The following is a 16,013-nucleotide window of genomic DNA, read 5'->3' as shown; positions in this document are numbered from 1 at the left end:
CCTGCCCAGGTGGGGTGACTCCAAGCCAGCCTCTAACTGCTGTGCCACCTGCTTTCCCTTGGGGCTCATGTGGGACACAGACACGGTGGTCACGTGCCTTTCCATTTCACTTCTGTGTCCCTCCAACTTTAGGGTCGCCAGCATCATCTTTGTCCCAGCCTTGTCCACACTGAACAGCCATCATCCAGATGGAGAAAGGGGGGTGGTGTGCAGCTCAGCATTCAAGAAGAACCTTCTGCCAGTGAGAGCAGTTTGACAGAGAGACACGCAGCCTGGGAAGACAGTGGGCCCAGCCAATGTGCTGGGTAATGACCTGAGGGGTCTGTGGGGAGAAGAAGGGTCATCCTTTAAGGGATTGTGTGTGCATGTGTGTGCTAGTGCATGTACAGCAGGGCATGAGAAGTTGTGCTTAGGTACTCCTCATATGTCCCCATGGCTCTGAAATTGAGTGGCTCAGAGGCTCCCATGAAAGCTCAGTGAGTGAGAGATGGTTCTAGAAATGAGCTCACAGAACTAGAAAGTTCCAGAAGGTGCTACATCAGTTTAGAACCTGCCCTCCCCCATCATTCTTAAGGCTGTTGCTTGGGACCCCAGCAGGACCACAGTCAGCAGCCTGAGTTGACACTGAGTTTTGGCACTATCACTGCTGTGTCAGCTTTGGTGGGAACGACACCTGGTCAGTGAGCCTCTGTCCCCTCTTCCTGCAGCTGGTGAGAAGGTCCCTGGGCAGTCTGGCCAGTGAGGGGCATGGAAAAAGGAAGGTGGTGGTCAGAGATGGGGGCATCCTGGGCTGGGAGAGGGGTGGGTTCAGAGAGAGAAGCCATGCTGGCAGGGTCTGGTCTCTGAACCACTAACTTGACTCCTGGTGACTGGAGACCTGCTGTGGAATGCTCAGGATAAAATTACATTTAAGTCACTTTGCCACAAAAAAAGCAAAACCAGTCTCTGTATAGCAGTCAACTTCATTTCTTCATCTATGAATTGGGGATCATAACCATATCCCCTTTGGATTGTTGAGTGGATTAAATGAGATTAACCTAGAAAACATCCAGAAATGGCTTGGCACAGTGTCTGCCAGCTTTGCAGAACTCAAGTTCATTGTCCTCCCCTTCCTTCCCCGCACTTGATAGGAAGGGCACATACATTGTGGTCACAACTTCAGTATGTTTCTGTTGAAGTAGCATCCATTGAACAGCCACTGCATACCAGCAAGTGTGCTAGCCCCTCAGGAGATAAAGATGACAGCCATTGTTCTTCTCCAGTTTACCTGGTGCTGGGAAGACTGGCATATATCACAGTCCAGTGTGGCACGGTGGGAGGGGGGGGGTGTAAAAGCACAGGGTGCTCTGGGGTGCTGGGAAGCAGTGGACTGCCAGGAGAGCCTTGCTGGAGAACTCATCTCAGAGGACGGGACCCTGAAGTATGAGGAAGAGTTAGCCACACAAAGGAAAGGGGAGATGTCTGTGCTGGAGGGCAGGGTCATCGTGAGGTCAACAGATGGCAATACTGGAACTTAATGTGAACGAGGGAGGGGTCCGAAGGACTAAATCAGTGGGAGTGGGGCTGTGGAGTGTGCTTTCCACAGGAGCAGAGACACAGGGAGCCTTCAAACGGTGTCACAGGCTTTTTGCTCAAACATTTCATTCTGGTAAATGGGTGTAGAGTACTTGGAAAGAAGAGTTAGGACTGGGTAGAAGAAGACCATCCTCATACCATGATGTGGTGTGAACTAATGGCAAGACGGACTCTTGGAGGGAAAGTGGAGTCCCCGGCACTTTGGGACTGATGGGTTGGGAGGGTGAAGAATGCAGCGAAGGAGAGAAAGAGTGAAGAACCACATCCCTGTTTCCAGTTTGGAAAAACACCATGGTGTGAAACCAAGAATCTTTTAACCAGGAAAGGGGAGACATAAGGAAGAGGAGATTTGGTGGGAACAAGAGTTGTGGTTTGAATGTGCTTAGTTTGAGGAGACTGGCACCTCCCAGTGGAGATGCCCAGGAGGCAGGGGCATGAAGGGCTGCTTCTCAGAGGAAGGTGTCCTGTAAAGTCGCTGCCTGCAGGTTGGTGGGCGTCCTCCTGAGGTGGAAGAGAAGAGGGCTGGGCACAGAATGGCTTGGAAGGGCAGCAGCATGTAGGACCTGGGCAGGAGTGGATTCCACAAGGAGAATGAGCAGCAATAGTCTGAGGGGAAGGCGAGAACCCGGGGGAGGGCAGCATCGGAAGCTGAGAGAGGCAGGAAGTCCAGCATGGAGGGGTGGTCCTCAGTGTGAGTGCTGCTGGGAGCTCCTGTCAGACAAAACTGACAGGGGTCCATGGGACAGAGTAGAGCCGTTCCTGGGCCATGGTGGCGGTGAAGCTGAATTTCACTGGGTTGAAAAACAAATAGGAGGTGAGGAGATGGTAATTTTCCCCCTAGAAGTCTAGATGAGAAGAGAGGGAGAGAGACAGGTCAGGGTAGACAGTGACAAGAGTGAAGGGAAGTGTCCTGTCAGCTGGAAACGTAAGCCCGTCTATGCACACAGAGCAAGATGGAGCTGGTGGGGGGAGATGCTGAGGATGCTGAGAGAGGAGGTGGCCTGTGGAACAAGGCTCAGTGACAGGAAAGGGTGAAGCCCAGAGCTTGGAGCAAATATGGGCCTCGTTGAAGGTAGAGATGCCTCCTCCACACAGCAGAGGGTGCAGTGAGGGTGCACGAGGCCCCTGAAATGTCTGTAAGTGTGGTGGGCGAAGGCAGAAAGGGAAGGTAGTCTCACAGGTGACTACCTTGCTTTCCCCAAGATGAGGCAGGAGGTGAGGTCTTTTGTGAGCAAATAGGTGGGACATTGCAGGGAGGGTGGCTGGAGGACAGCAATGAGGGTGTTGAATATCCTTTGAGAGACACAGGAGAGAGAAAGCTGACCAAACACAAGCATTACTGTGGGTGCAATTACTTCATAGCAGAAATAACAATGAACCTATTTTTAGTGCAAAGAGCCAAGATCTCTGTGTGCCTTTCTTTTTCATTCATTTGTTCAACACTATGGGGTTGCTGTTATTAGTGTCCTCATTTTCTGGATAATAAAAATGAGGCTCTGGAGGTGTCCAAAGTCAGAGATGTCATAAATCGTAGAGGTGGGCTTCAAACTCAGGTCTTATCGCAAAGCCACATCCACAGCTTCCTTGCCATCCTTGGTGACTAGAAGCTCTAGTGGGTGGCAGTCACCCATTTGCACACATATCCATTCTTGAAGATGTGCCACTGTTTTGCTTTTTGATCTTATGAAGGTAGAGGGTGAGTGTGCTGTGGTGGAGTTCACAAGGGACGTGGGAAGGTTTGGCAGAGGTGGTGGTCAGGAAGAGACTGGAAGGTGGCAGAGCTGGGGAATACTGGGGTGATGATGAATGCAGGGGTGATAAGGCCATGGGAGGGACTGGGTGAGTCAGAGTGGAGGTGGAGGTCATAACTAGATGCAAATGTCCTTGGTGATATTGGGGACTGGCCTCCAGAGCCAGAGAGGAGAGGCTTGGGGGGCAAACCACATGGCCTGAGCGTGAAGGCAGGAGGGGCTTTGCAAGGTCATGGTTTAGAAGGGGTGATGGAGGTGACATTGCCCTTTCCCATTTATGAGATCTTGGGGCTCAGGATTCAATCATGCCTGGCATGTAGTATGGACCTCAAGGTGTGTTCATCTTCTCCCCCATGTCCTCACCTCTTTTCTCAGCTTCTGGGCCAGGGTGCTATGAAGCAGGGTGGGAGGGAGAGCCACTTGCCTCAGGGAATCCTCTGCTGGATCTCGGGGTGTGGCCGAGGCTCTGTCAGGGCTGCAGGGAGCTGGATGGCAGGGTTGGAGCCCTTCCCCTTTCTCAGGTGTTTCCCATCCTCCTAAGGGGTGGACTTCCCAAAAGGACGACCAGGACTGCTGAGCTGCCTGCCATCCCAAAGCCCAGCTGCAAGCCAGTGTGGTGGGGGCTCCACCTGGGCCACCTGCATGGAAGCCAGGCGGCAACTGTGCCCACCTGGGGTCCTGTGGCTGGCCTTTGCCTCTCTGATAAGCTGTCTGCTCGCCACTGGCCAAGCGAAGGTCTATAGTCGCTGTGAACTGGTCAGAGTGCTACAGACTTTTGGCCTGGAGGGATACAGGGGCTACAGCCTGGCTGACTGTGAGTACCCCTCTTCCTGGTTGGCCCCCCCCCCATCACCTATTTCCCCTTCCTCCTGTCCCCCTGCCTCCCACTCAAGGAGTGTGGCCTCAGGAGCTTTCTGAGTCTCAGTTCTCACCTGTGAACAAGGGTGATGGGAGGTCACAGGCAGGGAACACCCAGCACTATGGAATATATAACAGGCAGGCACCAGGCAGCCAAATCAGAATTGCCCTTCATTCCCTCAACATCTAACGTCAGGATTCAAAGGAACAGAACAGTTTAGTCCCCTAATCTGTATCTTGGCATGACAGTCAGGCATTCCCGTGGATGCTTAGGGCGAACTGAGTAACCCAGTACTACAGAACTGTCCAAGCTGTGGCAGTTTGGGGAGGCTGAGAGGTACAGCCACATGTGGACCCATTTTCCTCTCATTCTAGCCCCCCTCTGCAGGTCCGACATGCATATTCCTGATCTTGTTTGGGGAGATTTAGTTGTCCTTCATTCCAGACATTTTTGGGGGCTTCACTAAGTGCAGAATAGTGAGACAATGGGAGGATTGCCGGGCCCAGGAACAGGAGGTCCGAGGTCCAGGCTTGACTCTTGCTATTTGGCAGCTGTCTGTAACCCTGAGTAAGTCAGTTTGTCCCTTGGAGCCTCAGTGGATTTGGCCTGTCAAGTATGAGGGAGGGCATGTGCCCTGACCTCCTCGAAGCAGGTGTTGAGGCTCAAAGGAGCTAACGGGTGGGACCTGCACTGCGAGCTGGGCTGGGTTGGCCTTGATCATGTGACCCACAGGCCTGTGTCTTCACCCTATGCAGGGATCTGTCTAGCTTATTTTGCAAGCGGATTTGACGCAGGTGCTTTGGACTATGAACCTGATGGAAGCACCAACTATGGCATCTTCCAGATTAACAGCCGGAAGTGGTGCAGAAATCTCAGTGAAAATGCCACCAATGGATGCCACATGTACTGCACCGGTAGGCTGGGCCTGAGCCAGGCCCCTGCACCAGCTTTTGCTTCTTCCTGTCTTGTTTTCTCCTCTTGCCTTTTCTCTGAATGTGGATCCCCCGACATCCTGCCAATCCTACCAAAGAGAACGGGATGAGGCAAATGATGGAGGGTGCATCCTCCATAAATTAGATTTGGGGTCTCAGATGGGAGGCTTTTCTGAGACCTAAGGGAATAGAGTGGGAATTGCTTCTGATAAGAGACGAAAATAATAGAGTGAGCGAGACCTGTGCTTCCAGAGGGGTCAGGAGACAGGGCTGGGCTTAGGATGGAAGGGGGAGGGGTGTGTCTGTGTGTCACAGAGAGAAAGAAACACACAGACAGATTCTTCATGAATGACCAACTCTGACCCTGCTCCCTCAACATGTTTCTTTGCCTCACACCGCAGATTTACTAAATCCCAATCTCAAAGACACTGTGATCTGTGCCATGAAGATAAGTCAAGAGACCCAGGGTCTGAGCAGCTGGTGAGTAACTGGGCTGGAGCCCCCAAGGGGAGGTGGCCAGGACTGGGGGACAGCAGAGGGAACTCACCTTTTCTGAGTGCCCGCCTATCCCAGGCACCACTCCGTGCCTCACAGTCTCATCCACACTCTTTCCAGTGGCAGGAATTTCTACCCCTGAAGAGTTTACAGACAACAGCCAGAGTTTCAGGGAAGATAAGCCCTTCACTGGGGGTTGTGGTGCCAGGCCAGGCTCTCCCAGGCTTTGGCTCTGTGGGATGTCTGCCTCCAGGCCCACTCGATCTGTGTCCCGCCAACTTTTGTTTGTTTGTTTGTTTTTGATCTATGGCATCTTTTGTCCAGCTAACTTTTATGGAAAGCCATGGTGCACAATAGCTGAAATACTAAATCCCCTACTGGAAGCAGGGTGGGCTCTCCGGAGCCTCACCCTGTCAGTCTTCACCTTTCCCTCACCGTTCCCACATGATGGGCAGCCCTCCTCCCTGGCAGCACACTGGGATACACACCAATAAGGCACCAGACTAGACCTCTGGTTCACAGAGGGTCCTCCAGGCGGTGGCCCCATAGCTCCCCAGGCTTTTCTGGTGGGAGTTGCAGTTAGAGTTTGCAGCCTCCTTTACTCTCATTTCTGGAAGTGAGACCACCAGGGGCAGCATGTGGGGAAGGTAGGGCACTCCAGGTGGCTGGTGCCACCAGATCCACAGACAGATAGGACAGTGACAAGGCTGGTGAAGTGACCAGAAGGCAGGAGATGTCCTGGGAGGGACTAGAGGCAGGGAGACCAGTGGAGGAGCCTTTGCAGGAGCCTAGGTAAGCACTGAGGGGTCAGGATGAGGACAGTTCCCCAGGGCATAGACAGCAGAAGGGCTGGGAATGAGGGGCTGTGGGGAGGCCTAGGGACAGGGGCTCTGTGCTCAGGGAGGGAGAGGAGGAGGTGAACATGGCTGTGAATGCAGAGAAGGCCTGAGGTGCGCCTCCACAGTGGCCACAGCTTTGGAGACATGAGTTTGAGAGCAGTTGAAGCCCTAGGAGCTGCATGTGGAGCAAGGCAGGCGAGGCAGGATGTGGCGCATGTGTATCAGATCAGGAAGCGTGAACCTGTCTCAACAGGAATGCAAGGGCTTGAGGCCTTGAGGGTGCCACCCTGGAATGGATGACACTTGGCCTTTGGATAAATCTAAGAACAACTCTCATTTGCACACTGTAGTGTACTCATGTCACAGATGCCCACCTTGAGGTGTTCAAGGCTGATAGGAAGTGGTCCCAGAAGGTGGGAAGCATGCAGCTTACCGCCCCCACATGCACACAGGGAGGACTGCTCTGTATGGGGTGCTGGGCTTCGGAGATGGCTGAGACCCAAGTGCTTGCCCACAAGGGGCTCACAGTCTAAAGGAAGAGACAGGAACCCAGTAGACCATGCTGGTTTGATACGGCAATAGCGGTCCCTTAGGGACACTCCTGGTCATTGGGCCCTTTCACATTGCTATGAGGGATAGCATTAGTCACCAAATTTGGAACCCCTGGAAACAGGGACCAAGGGACCCCAAAACCCCAGGATCTTGCTTATCTTCCTCATGATGCCAGCATGATGCTGGAACAAGTTACAGCCCTGAGTCTGTAAATGATAGTCACCAACAGTTGAAAGGCCCAGGAGGACTGGGTGTGGGTTCAGCTCTGTTGTTCACTAGCTGTCACCCTTGGGCAAGTAAATTTGTATCTCCGTCTCAGTTTTTCATGTGAAACACAGGGAACATAGTATCTGCCCCATCTACCTTCCAGGGCTGTGGGGGGTGGGGGTGGGGACAGGGGAGTGGGAGATGGATGTGCCAGGGCGATGTGTAGTGTAAAGGGGGCATGATGTCCGCAGAGGCAGCGCAATGTAGGAAAAGAGCATCAGACTGGGCCCCAGGACTCCAGGCCTTTGCACTGACCCCTGCGTGAACTGGAGCACGTTACTCTGTCACCCCACTGGGAAAATAAGGAGGCTATGTAGACAACTATTGTTGAGGGTCATTCTATTTCTTTCTAACTTGTTCTAGGTGGTTCTGTGCTACGTGACACAGTTTCCCTTTCTCCCTTTTCCTTGCTAACCCCTTTGCTCTCCTCACTTCTGGTTTAGAGTGCCAGCCTCCTTCCTGCTCTTGTCTGAGCAGGGACTGAAGGCTGCAGCTGACTGGCCTCTCCTCTCCCCTCTCTGCATCCTCAGGGAGGCCTGGAGGCACCACTGCCAGGGCCAGGACCTCAGCGACTGGGTGGATGGCTGTGACTTCTAGGGTCCTGTCTGGATGGACCAGGCCAGGCCCTGCAGGCGGGGAGATGTGGTTTGGGTCCTGCCCCAGGCATGAAGACAAACCAACTAATAAAGAATTTTTTGACTTAAGTGTGTTTCTCCGCTATCACTGTGTCTTCAGGTGGCTTGTTGGAGCCAGAGCCTCTCAGGGTTTCCTCACCTGTCCACCTGGTAGGGCCTCAGGTAGGCTCCAAAATGCCTACCATGGAAGGTGGGCCTCTATTCCTGGGGGTGGGGGCAGGGGTGGGGTTCAGTTCCTCCCTTGAGCACAGCTGGCAGAGTTTCCTAGATTCTTTACCTGAATGTAGGTTTGCCAGGTTTAGCAAAACAAGCAAACAACAAAAAATAAACAATGATAACAAACACAGGATGCCCGAGTTATATTTAAATTTTGGATACACAACAAATAAATTTTACTCTGACTGTGTCCCATATTTACATTAAAAAATGATTTGTTGTGTACCTGATATTCACATTTAGCTGGGTGTGCCACATTTTATGTGGCAATCTTCCTGAGTTTGGTGTTTGCACCTCTGGCTTGTTTGAGAGGGCTCTTACTTTCTGTGACTCTGGTCCCAGAAGTTGTCCACAGCACCTGTCCCTTTGGCTGGTGACTGCTCACACACTGCCAGCTGTCAAGGGATGCTACACGGTGACTGGGTACAACCACCAGGGACTTGGGCTAGAGTCCCATGTCATCTAGCAGCAGGACATTCAGGTGTCACTGATAGTGACAGTGGCTGTCACATCCCTGGGTAAGGAAGCCACCATTTTCCCTGCTGCCCACTGCTCAGAAGCTGGAGTGTGGGGTGGAAGGCACAGGAGGTTCCCAGGCAGCCAGTGGGCATTCTCCACCTGCCTCAGTGTGTGGGAAGCTCAGAAGCAGCAGCCCTGGCTCCCACTGACCTGGAGCTCAATGTCCCAGGTCCCTTGGGAGGGACTGAGTGTGAAAAGAAAGGGGGGCAAAGGCCCAGGATCACTGTGGGTGGGGTGGCAAGAGCAGCTGGGAGCTGGTGTCCAAGAAGGTGAGCCCTGAGTTCATTGTAGATCCTTCTGGAAAGGCCTCAGAGAACCCTGCAGGTACTGAACTGCTGACTGAGGTATGGCTGGTGACACCTGGGAAGAAGAGGGGCTATGAGGTTGACCACCCCTCCCTGTTCACCTGCCAGCCCCAAATGCCCCTGGTCACACCAGAGGGATGGCTGAGCATCCACAGTTGGTGAGGCAGGCCAGTTTCCTTCCACTGCTGGTCAGTGTCAGGCCACTCCCATCCCCACTGTGTCCCTCACCAGCTTTTGGTCCTACAGCCCAGTGGAGCTCTTGCCTTGAAGTCAAGGTGATGAGACAACTTGAGGGCTGCTCCCACAATGGACAGTGATGAGGGACCAGCTTCTTTCTCCAGTTGGCGGTTGGAGGGGGGCCAACTACTAATGGATTCATTCTCATCAAGTCATAGGTAGGGAGATGCTCACCTCTCTTTAATAATAAAGCAAACATGTATGCCTGCCATGTGCCATGCCTTATCTAATTTAGACCCTAGAACAATAATTGTGGTGGAGGTACCCTTTTTACCCCCATCCTACAGGTGAGGAAACAGGCTCAGAGCAGATGTTTGCACCCAGGTCAGAATAACCCTATGTGTGCTCTTAGTCACTGAGAGGTGGCTGTTTGGGTCACCTGCAGTCTTCTCTCTCACCTGGGCAGAGTCTCATGACCCACTATCTCTGTATAATTCATACCCTCTACTTCAACTTCACATTGGGCTTCTGTTGCCTGTGACCCACCTGATGGCTCCACTGAGTGTCATTTGCCCAGGAGCAGGTGGAATGAGGTCTCTGGAATCACAGGGAGAGTTTTCAAAAGGACTTGGAGGCTTTGGGTTGTCATGATAACCTTAGAGCCCCTCTAGTGGTGCTGGGCAAGGGTCAGGCCTGGACCAGATGTCCTGGGGACCTGGGCTGGGTGGTGGACCAGGAGCAGGTGGGGATGGAAGCCGTGTATCCAGGGAGTGTGCCCTGGATGCTGGGGTGAGCTGAGTGTGCTCTAAGGTGGGTTGAGCTGGATATTGTCTGTTGTCACTGGTGTTGGGCTTCATTAATTTGGATGTAATTCCATTTGAAATGAAGCCATGACATCTGAATTACATGAAAGACAAATGACCTATCATTGTGATGTTAGCCAAATGAACCACTTCCTTAGAGTCACGGTGTGCAGAACAGCTTCAAGGAGGCTAGACGCCCAAATTTTCCATTCCAAGGTCATTATCCAGAGGTGTTTTCGTGTATAAACAAAAAGCATCATTGCAGTTCTGGTCAGAAATGAGTGAGATGTCAACAGTGGTTCAAGCCTAGGGCTCAGCAGCAGCCAGAAGACTTCCTGCATGCATTTCCTGGTGCCGTGGGCTCAGCGGTGTCTCATTCCTTAGGAACCAGGCCACAGGGATGTTTGCAAAGTGAGGCTGCACTTGCTTTCTCTGTCTGCTGGTCTCCTCAGGCCTCCAACTCACCACGTGCATGAGATAATTTTGTGAAATCACAGCTTCACAGTTCTCTGTTCATGTCCATTTTCTGCTCTTTTATTCATTTTGCTGTGTGAGAACTCATGAATGCACATGCTGGAGCAGGTTCCAACAGTTTAAAAAAGTATGTCAGAAAAAACTTAAAATTTGTCAAATCCTGCCTGTCCTTCCCCTCCCTCCTGTAAGTGGGAATATGGCAGAGTCACTATGTCATGCCAGGAGAAGCTGCTCCTGTGGTGCTGCTCCTGTGGTGCTGTGGCAGGTTCTCCTGGAGGAGAGTTAACACTCTCGGCACCAGGGCAGCTCTCCCAGCATCCATGTGCCCCTCGGGGCCCACAGACAGGCCCTGGGGCTCCATGACCCTCCTCAAATTGTGTGCAATTTTATGTCTATGTATGTGACCATGTGCATTGTATTTCCTTTGAAGAAAGTTCATAGTTGTCACCATATTTTTTATTCAAACAAGATCAAGAATCAATGTTTTATAGAAAGAAATATGGAAAGATAGAAAGTACATACCTTAACTCATTTGATGTCATAATAACTCTGAGAACTAGACATTTTCATATTGGTAATAGAGATTTTAAGCAGCCAATTAAATACTTGCTCAGATACCTGACGCCCTTCTCAACTTAGACTCATAGACTATTAGTGTTGGGATGCACCAAAGAGATTTTCTGTCCATTTCCCACCCTCTAGCCTTTTGGTGGGGGGAAACTCAGGCCCAGAGAAATGGAGTAAATTATATAAAGTTATATGGTCAATTTCCCACTGAAATGGATTAGAAATACAGTTTTTTTACTCTCTGTCCAAAGCCTTTGCTATCCCATTGTTCCTGCAAAGCCTGTGAGTATAACTTTGATTCATCTTTCCTAGTTGTCTGTGTACCTGTTAGTGTTCTCTGCCTGGAGAACAATTCCTTGAGGGCAGGTACCCGGCACATAATAGGCAGGTGATCAATAGGAGTGGAATGAACGGTGAACCTGTGTTCTTCCTGTGTCTCCCCTTCCTTCATGGCCCTGCTGCCTTCCCAGCTATGCCCGGAAGCTTGATCTGTGCAGCTTCAGGTCTTCCTGGCTGTGCCTGAATCTGGACTAGTGACACGCCCCTGTAGAAGCAAATCACTTGGCTTCTTGAGCCTCCCTTGCTTCCCTGTAACAGGGGAGCATGTTCACGGGCACTTTCTGGAGGCCCTTACATCTGCCCTGATTTCAGTTCCCACAATCAAAACAAGATTTCTGAGGTGAGTCCAAATAAGATAAACCCAAAGAGGCCCACACCAGGGCACAACTTAATTAAAATGGTAAAGGTTAGTGCTGGCCAGGTGGCTCAGTTGGTTGGAGCATCGTCTCATACACCAAACTGCAGATTCAATCCAGGGCACATGCCTAGACTGCAGGTTTGATCCCTAGTTGGGGTGCATAAGGGAGACAACCAATTGGCAACCGGTCAACATTTCTCTCTCACATCTATGTTCCTCTCTCTCTCTCTCGTCCCATCCCCCATCTCTAAAATCAATAAACGTATCCTCAGGTGAGGATTTTTTTAGGTGGTAAAGGTTAAAAACAGAGAGAATGTTAAAAGCAGCAACAGAAAGACATTTAGTTACGTACAAGAAACTCTGAGCTGATTTCTCAACACAAACATTTAGGCCAGCAGGGATTGGCCTGAAATATTCAAAGTGATGAAAATCAAGGACCTACAACCAAGACTGCTTTACCCAGCAAAGCTATCATTTAAAACTAAAGGAGAAATAAAGAGATTGTCAGAGAACAAAAGCTAAAAAATGTTTATTATCCCCAAACAGTATTTTGAGAAACGGTAAAGGGTCTTTAAGAAGAACAAGAAAAAGCAGGGGAACATATTTATAAAGAATAAAATGGCAATAAATGAGTACCTATCAATAATCAGTTTAAATGTAAATGGCTTAAACGCTCCAATCAGAAGACACAGGGTAGCTGAATGGATAAGAAAACAGGACCCATAAATATGCTTCCTCCGAGAGACCCACCTCAGGGTGAAAGATACATACCGACTAAAAGTAAATGAATGGAAAAAGATTTTTCGTGCAAATGGAAATGAAAAAAAAAAGATGGGGCAGTAATACTTATATCAAACTAAATAGACTTTAAAGCAAAGGCTATACTAAGAGAAAAAGAACATTACATAATGATAAAAGGAACAACCCAACAAGAGGAAATAGCCCTTACGGACATTTATTCACCCAACATAAGGTCACCTAAATAAATCAAGCAAATGTTGATGGACATACAGGGAGAGACTGACAGCAATACAGTCATCATTGGGGATTTTAGCACCTGATCCACATCAATGTGTATAGGCCTTCCAGACAGAAAACCAACAAGAAAATGGAGGCCTTAAATGACACACTAGATCAGCTGGATTTGATACCTTTAGAGCATTTCAGCCCAAATCAGCAAAATATACATTCTTTTCAAGCGTACACAGAATGGTTTTCTGGAATAGGCATGTGTGGACACAAAACTAGTCTCAATAAATTTAAGAAGATTGAAATCATATCAAGCATCTTCTCTGACCATAATGGTATGAAATCAATTACAAGAAGAACACTGAAAAATACACAAAGACATTAAGGCTAAATAACATGTTGTAAACAATGAATGAATGGGTTAACAGTGAGATTAAGGAAGAAATCATAAGATACCTTTAAAAAAAAGAAAATGAGAACATGACAACCCCAAATCTATGAGACACAGAGCAAGCAGTCTTAAAAGGAAAATTCATAGCAATTACATTTTTAATTGCAGATTCAATTTCTTTAATAAATTAAAACTATTGATATTTTTTAATTATTGTGTCAGTTTTGGTAAATTGTGTTTTTCAAGATATTTTTCTATTCTATTGTAGGTATCAAATGTATTGTTAAAGAGTTCTGCAAAATATGCTTTATTATATATATGTTTTTAATTTTTATTTATTTATTTTTAGAGAGAGGGGAAGGGAAGGAGAAAGAGAGGGAGAGAAACATCAGTGTGTGGTTGCCTCTCTAGCTCACCCAACTGGGGACCTGGCCTGCAACCCAGGCATGTGCCCTGACTGGGAATCGAACCAGCGACCCTTTGGTTCACAGGCCCACACTCAATCCACTGAGCTACACCAGCCAGGGCCTGCTTTATTATATTTTTAATTTAATTTCATACATCCTAAATGTATGATGATAAACACATTTCATCTCTAATAACAATTATTGTTTTCTTAGTCTTAAGTCATCATCAGTCTTGCTAGGTGTTAACACCTAGCACAATTTTATTGAGGTATTCAAAGGTGCAGCTTGGATTGGTCAGGCAGGGTTCTCCAGACAAACAGAACCAACAGAAGTTAACTCGCATGTCTACAGAGACTGAGAAGTCCCAAAGTCTTCCATCAGCATTCTGGAGACTAAAAATTGATGGTATACAATAGTTCCCATCTGAGTCCAAAACCCTCCGAAGCGGGACAGCTGATAATGTCACTCCAGTCAGAGTCTGGGCGCGAAGGCGCGACATTGCAACTTGAAGGCAGGCAGGGAGAGAAAAAACGCTCTGCCTGCTCAGCCTGTGTGCTCCCTTTGAGCCTTTACCGCGAGAAGGGGCTGAGCGCTTTGCATCCAGGTGCCAGGCCGTCGGCCTAGGAGGAGAGCCCAGGGGTCTGCTCCGACTTCGACTTTGCAAGACGATTGGGCGCCAAGAAGCCCTTTGCCAGCGGCGTGCTCGTTGCGGACTTGAAGGTGGGCGCGCAAGGGGCGTACGCACACGGAGAGCGGCACTGCGCCTGCGCCCACCGCAGGGCTGCTTCTCGCGGACTCACACCTGCTCACCACCTGAAGTAGCCCCGGCATCGAAGACCCGGGTGCCGGCCAGGAGCCACCCGGCTTGGGCGCGAGCGCTGGGCTTGAGGAGCACGGAGGCATCCTGCTGGAAGTCGCGGGGCTGCTAACTTCAGCTCAGAGCCCACGCCGCGTCCCCGGGCCTCTGGCGCCTCCGACTAGAGCCTCCCGTCGCGCCCGAGCCTGACGCAGGGGCAGCCCTTAGGCCACCGGCCCCTCCCCTGGGGCGCTAGGGCGCTGGCCACTGCGCACCAGGCCCCTTGCTCCCTCTCGCTTCTTGGCCTGAGGTCCCAGGCCTGGTGCGGTGACTTACCTCAGTCCTTGGTCTCCAGCTTCCCTCCTGCCCGCCGCAGAGCCAGGCGCCCGCTCATGGCGTTGCACGTGGAGAGGAGAGCCGTGAGAAGGATGCGAGAGCCACCTGAACAAAGACTGCAACATCCCTGCCCTGTGCTGTGAAGACAAGAGGTAGGAATAGCAGGCGATATTTATTTTATTCAGCTTCTAGCTTGGGTGGTGGACAATGACTCTAACCAGGTTTTACAGCGTGGGGGGGGGGGGGGGGAGTCTTTGTTAAAGGGGAAGGTGGGATGGGTGGAGGACATCCTCTGTCCCTTATTGGGAGACTTAGCGATCTTCTGGTGATTCGAGCACCTCCAGAGTTTGAAGGACGGTGCACGTGGAGAACCAGGGGGAGCCTGTGGGCTCCCAAAGGGTGATGTTCCTTCGTAGGCCAGGAGAATAAAATGCAGCCGGCAAAGCTTTGATAATGACTGTCAACTGTAGATATTTATTTGCATCTCTTGTATGGCCTGAAGAAACAGGTGGAGGAGCAAAAGCCAGAAACAGATCTGGGGGGAGGGGGGGACAGTTGGCTGGGGGGTGCGGGTTGCAGTGTATGCAGGTCCAGAGGAATTCTGAAGCCTTGGTCTTAGGAGTCACCCAACTCTCCTCACTCCACTTGAACACGAAGATGCACCAGGTGCTTATTGCATGGGCCAGTTTTAGTCTCACATTTTCTAAGTTCTTTGGTACTCACCCCTGGCCCTGAAGGTGGCACGCTGAGATCCTTGCAGGTCTTGGGCTCCAGGCTTTAACCCCCTGGGCTGCCACTTCTCCTGGAGCAAGTGGACACATGAGGTGCTGCCCTTCTGAGCCCTCTGCTCATTTCAATTTAATAACCAAGTGCAAAGTGACTGAAGTTGGTGGCGGGATCCTTTTTCACATCCCGCAATCAGGGCCCTATGATCTCTGCAGGTCCCTTTAACTCTGTTCCTGTGATCATTCTACATGAAAAGCAGACAGTGTTTAAGACAGGGAATATGCTTAGACTCCCATTTCACAGAGTGAGCAGTCTGCACAGTGGTGGTTTGCTTCTGGGGTTGTAGACCTGATTCCATGGCTCAGTGACAAACCGAGAGCCCAACTATGCAAGGCCCACACTTGGCCTGCACCTCACCCTCCGGGCTAGGCAGTTGGGAACGACTGGACAGGCAGCCGAGGCTTGGCTTATGTGAGACCCTCGTCCTTAACGCCAATTTGGCTGATGTGAATGGGGCCAGATAACAGATTTTGAAGCAACTAGGCCCCTTTAGACCTAGTTCCTTCTGTTTCAGTGTAGACATGGCCTTGGGGCCTGAGAGCCAGCCGTGAGCTTCTGGGAGTTGGGAGTAGGAAGCACACAAGTCAGTGCGTGGGAAAAGGGCCTGGGTGGTAGTAATAAGAAGTAACCTGGCTGGGAGATGGGGTATGGTGGCATGGTAAGGA

At 50.5% G+C, this 16,013-nt stretch overlaps 1 protein-coding gene across 1 annotated transcript; it reads left to right on the top strand.

Moving 5' to 3' along the window:
• The first annotated feature begins 3,803 nt into the window (after positions 1-3,803).
• On the top strand, positions 3,804-7,970 carry LOC114504075 (sperm acrosome membrane-associated protein 3-like). The gene is made up of 4 exons (XM_028521728.2): positions 3,804-4,140; positions 4,941-5,099; positions 5,519-5,597; positions 7,801-7,970. Exons 1-4 carry the CDS (start codon positions 3,969-3,971, stop codon positions 7,865-7,867), a joined length of 477 nt encoding a protein of 158 aa, XP_028377529.1. The 5' UTR covers positions 3,804-3,968; the 3' UTR covers positions 7,868-7,970.
• Positions 7,971-16,013: the final 8,043 nt, after the last annotated feature.

Source organism: Phyllostomus discolor, chromosome 8 (assembly GCF_004126475.2).
Source record: "Phyllostomus discolor isolate MPI-MPIP mPhyDis1 chromosome 8, mPhyDis1.pri.v3, whole genome shotgun sequence".
Lineage (NCBI taxonomy): Eukaryota > Metazoa > Chordata > Mammalia > Chiroptera > Phyllostomidae > Phyllostomus > Phyllostomus discolor.
This window is presented reverse-complemented; position numbering and strand designations above follow the sequence as displayed.